The sequence below is a fragment of the Mesitornis unicolor genome, unplaced genomic scaffold (genome assembly GCF_000695765.1).
Source record: "Mesitornis unicolor isolate BGI_N332 unplaced genomic scaffold, ASM69576v1 scaffold33890, whole genome shotgun sequence".
NCBI lineage: Eukaryota > Metazoa > Chordata > Aves > Mesitornithiformes > Mesitornithidae > Mesitornis > Mesitornis unicolor.
This window is the reverse complement of record NW_010159750.1, coordinates 1908-4975: the sequence shown is the minus strand read 5'-3', so window position 1 is coordinate 4975 and position 3068 is coordinate 1908. Positions and strand designations below refer to the sequence as shown.

Sequence of the window (3068 nt, the reverse complement as noted above, 5' to 3'; positions counted from 1 at the left end):
GAGGTGGTAGGCGCGGGGGCAGGTGTCGCAGAGGATGATCTCCCCGCCCTGCTGGCACACCTCGCAGTAGTCCTGGTGGTCCGTCTCGTAGCCGTCCCCTTCCTCGACTGCAAGCAAGGGACAGGGGACGGTCAGAGGGGCAGAGCTGCTCTCCCGGGGGGAACGGGACACTCGCTCCTCTACCACGCAAGGAAACAAGGAAAGCGTTTCGCCTCGGACCCCTCCTGCGATGGCCCCCTACCTCTCTGTCCCTCAGCACCGGTCACCCTGCACACAGCATCATCTCACCTCTGTCTCTCTCTCCACACTGAATCCTCCTTTGGTTCCTTCAGGCTCTCAATGGAGAATGCCAGAACCTGGAGAGGTTGCAAGGGAGCCCGGTCAGAGAAGCCTCCCCGGGTACCAGCTGAAACGCGCCATGCGAGGGTGACGCGGCCGAGGAGGAGGAGGAGGAGGAAGGCTCCTCTCCTGGGGCTACTCTGCCTTTGCTGGGTGCTCACTGCCGAGGCAGGAGCTCGCTCAACTCCAACAGGAAGAGAAAGGGGGTCCAGGCCTTGTGAGCACCAACACAGCTCAGCTCCATGCCCAGCTCTGCCACAAAATCCCAGAGCAAACCTCAAGTCCTGCTGCTCCAGCGCCAGGCTCCGGCACCAGGGCCCTGGTACGTGACAAGCCGGGAGGAGACGCGATGCCCTTCACACACAGGACACGGGGCTGGCCACCGACAGGGAGGCATCACCCCAGCCCAGAAGCCACTCGTCCGAATTTCACCACATTTCTCTGAACCAAAAACCATCAGCAAAGCCAAGCAGCCAAAGGACGTGCCTGGATCTGAAGTGTCTCATCCCTCACGAGGGCACAAGGTACAAAGACAGCACACGTCTCACAGGGCTCAGCACAGGGGGCTGCTCTCAAGGCAGCACAAGGACAGAGGTGCCATCGGCAGAGTCCACCCGCAGCCCTCGGCGAGGGAAGGGACGAGGGAACGCACACAAACACAGTCACCGGGACGCCCGACAGACCCTGTCCACTGCCATTCACCTGCCTCTGTCTTCCTGCATCGCTACCACAGATCCAGTGCCTACCCCACACAGACAAAAACTCCCTCAACACCGTCCCGTCCGCAGCCTCCCTGCTCCACTGCAGCTCTGCAGGGGCTGCTCCTTGAAAATCTCTCAGAAACACAGGGGCTGCTCCTCCGAAAACGCCTTCCCTGGAAGCCCCGCAGACCCCAGCACTTTGCTGCTGGAGCACAAACCCCGGTGGGCTCAGCCCCAGAGCCCGAAGTGCAGGCAGGGCCCAGGGGTGGGCAGCGGGATGGGGCCAGTGGGCTCTGAGCCACAGCACCATGGCACCACCCCACAGCCACGGCCCTCCCAGAGCAACCCCGATAGGGGACACGGAGCTCCTGGAGGGGATCTGAGCCCCGGACAGTGGCTGGAGGCTGCAGGGCCCCAGAGCTGAGTGTGAATGGGCCCAAAAGCCCTGCCACGGGGCTGGCTCTGCCGTCGGCACCGCAGGGTGAGCTGGCACCTGCGGTGGGATCTCCTCAACGCCGGGCCCAGGGGAGCCCCTCGCACCCCACACACTCAGACCAGCACCACCACGGCCTCTGTGGGGCCAGGACAGCCCCATCTGTGGAGGGAACCCCAAACAGAGCAGGAAGCAAGCAGAAAGGATGGCCTACTCCTCTTTTTCTTTCTCCTCCTCTTCCCTCTCTTCCCCAGGCCGGCCGAGCACTCGGAGCGCACCGAGGAGCTGTGGATGCTGGCGCTGTCGAAGTCGGACTCGTCCCGCTCCTCCTCTTCGCTCTGCACAGGGGAAAACCAAAGCGCGCACAGTCCCGGTGCTGTGTCCCCCTGGATCCTCCCCAGCAAAGCCCAGAGCTCAGTTAAAACACAGAAATCAGGCTCCCTGACAAGAGGTGGGGGGGCTCTGGGTTTTCCCAGCAGAAACCGCACACTGGGTGCTCTTTGCAGGTCCCAGAAAGGCGAGCGCGCAGGTCAAGAGATGGGACAAATGCTCTGCGACGTGACAAATAACGCAGCAGCGAGCGGCTGCCTCGCGTGGCTCCTTGAGCTTCAGCCTCTGATGCACCAACTTACTGATGAACTGTTACGTGAACCACAGCTGGAGCCAGGGAGCTCCAATATGGGTGAATTAAAAGGGTTTTGGTCACCAATGTTAACAAGACCTACAAGTCTTCCACCCCTGTTTAAGTTATTTAAGAGATTTATTCTCTTACGCCCTGCTACTCTTTAAAACACCTCCGATGTTTGTGTGCTGCCAAGAGCACGGCACACACACTGCACCCATTGCCGTGCTCTCACTGGGAGCTCTGGTGCCCCTGGGCTGTGCTGCAGGATCCCAGATGCCCGGGGCCACGCTAACCTAATTAAAGCACTGGGTAATTCTCCCTGATGTACAGAGCAGCTGGAGCACGAGCCCTGAAGGATTCCTTCCAAATGACACCTGAAACAATGCCAGCCTCATCGCTGAAAGCAAATCTGGTTAAACGATGCTAGCAGAAATTGCATCTATGCACAGCATCCTCACGCATCTCGGCCTGGGCACTGCGCTATGGAAGGGATGAGCGACCGGGCTGACCGGAGCCGGGTGCCTCACAGCGGGGACAATGAGGCCATGACACCCCCAGATGAGAAGGCTCCCAGGGAGGGCTCAGCCTGACGTTTCCCTGCTCCCCCAGCACCCCAGACCCCACACACTTACAGAGGAGCCCTTTTTCCTCTTGCTGGGGATCCCTCCAAAGCGGAACTTCAAGCCTGCCATCTTTTTCCCCTTCCCCTTTTTCTTCCCGTCTTTGGAGCCCTTGATCTTCTTCCGCACGCCTGGACCTGGGGGAACAGAAGGTTTGCCTGGTGCTCTACAAAGAGCTGCCCCCCAGATCGCCCCCACCCCAACCCCAGGATCTGCAGGGCACCCAGCCCTCTGTGGTCAGCACCCACCCTTGCCCTCCTTGGTCTTCGCCTTCCTGATAACGGGAGGCAAGGCAGGCGGCTGGGGGCTGGGGGGCACACGGCGGGGGGCGGGGGGCCGCGTCACCCCCG

At 61.1% G+C, this 3068-nt stretch overlaps 1 protein-coding gene across 1 annotated transcript in view; it reads right to left on the bottom strand.

Annotated features, from left to right (window-relative positions):
* The window catches only part of LOC104543185 (chromodomain-helicase-DNA-binding protein 5-like), a gene marked incomplete at both ends in the record, with an annotated part of 10851 nt that overhangs the window by 6883 nt on the left and 900 nt on the right, over nt 1-3068 (bottom strand). Inside the window, 5 exon segments of the mRNA XM_010187734.1 lie at nt 1-107; nt 1688-1811; nt 2731-2855; nt 2967-3065; nt 3068. The exon segment at nt 3068 is cut by the window's right edge and continues 124 nt beyond it. Of these exon segments, the coding sequence (XP_010186036.1) occupies nt 1-107; nt 1688-1811; nt 2731-2855; nt 2967-3065; nt 3068 (456 nt within the window).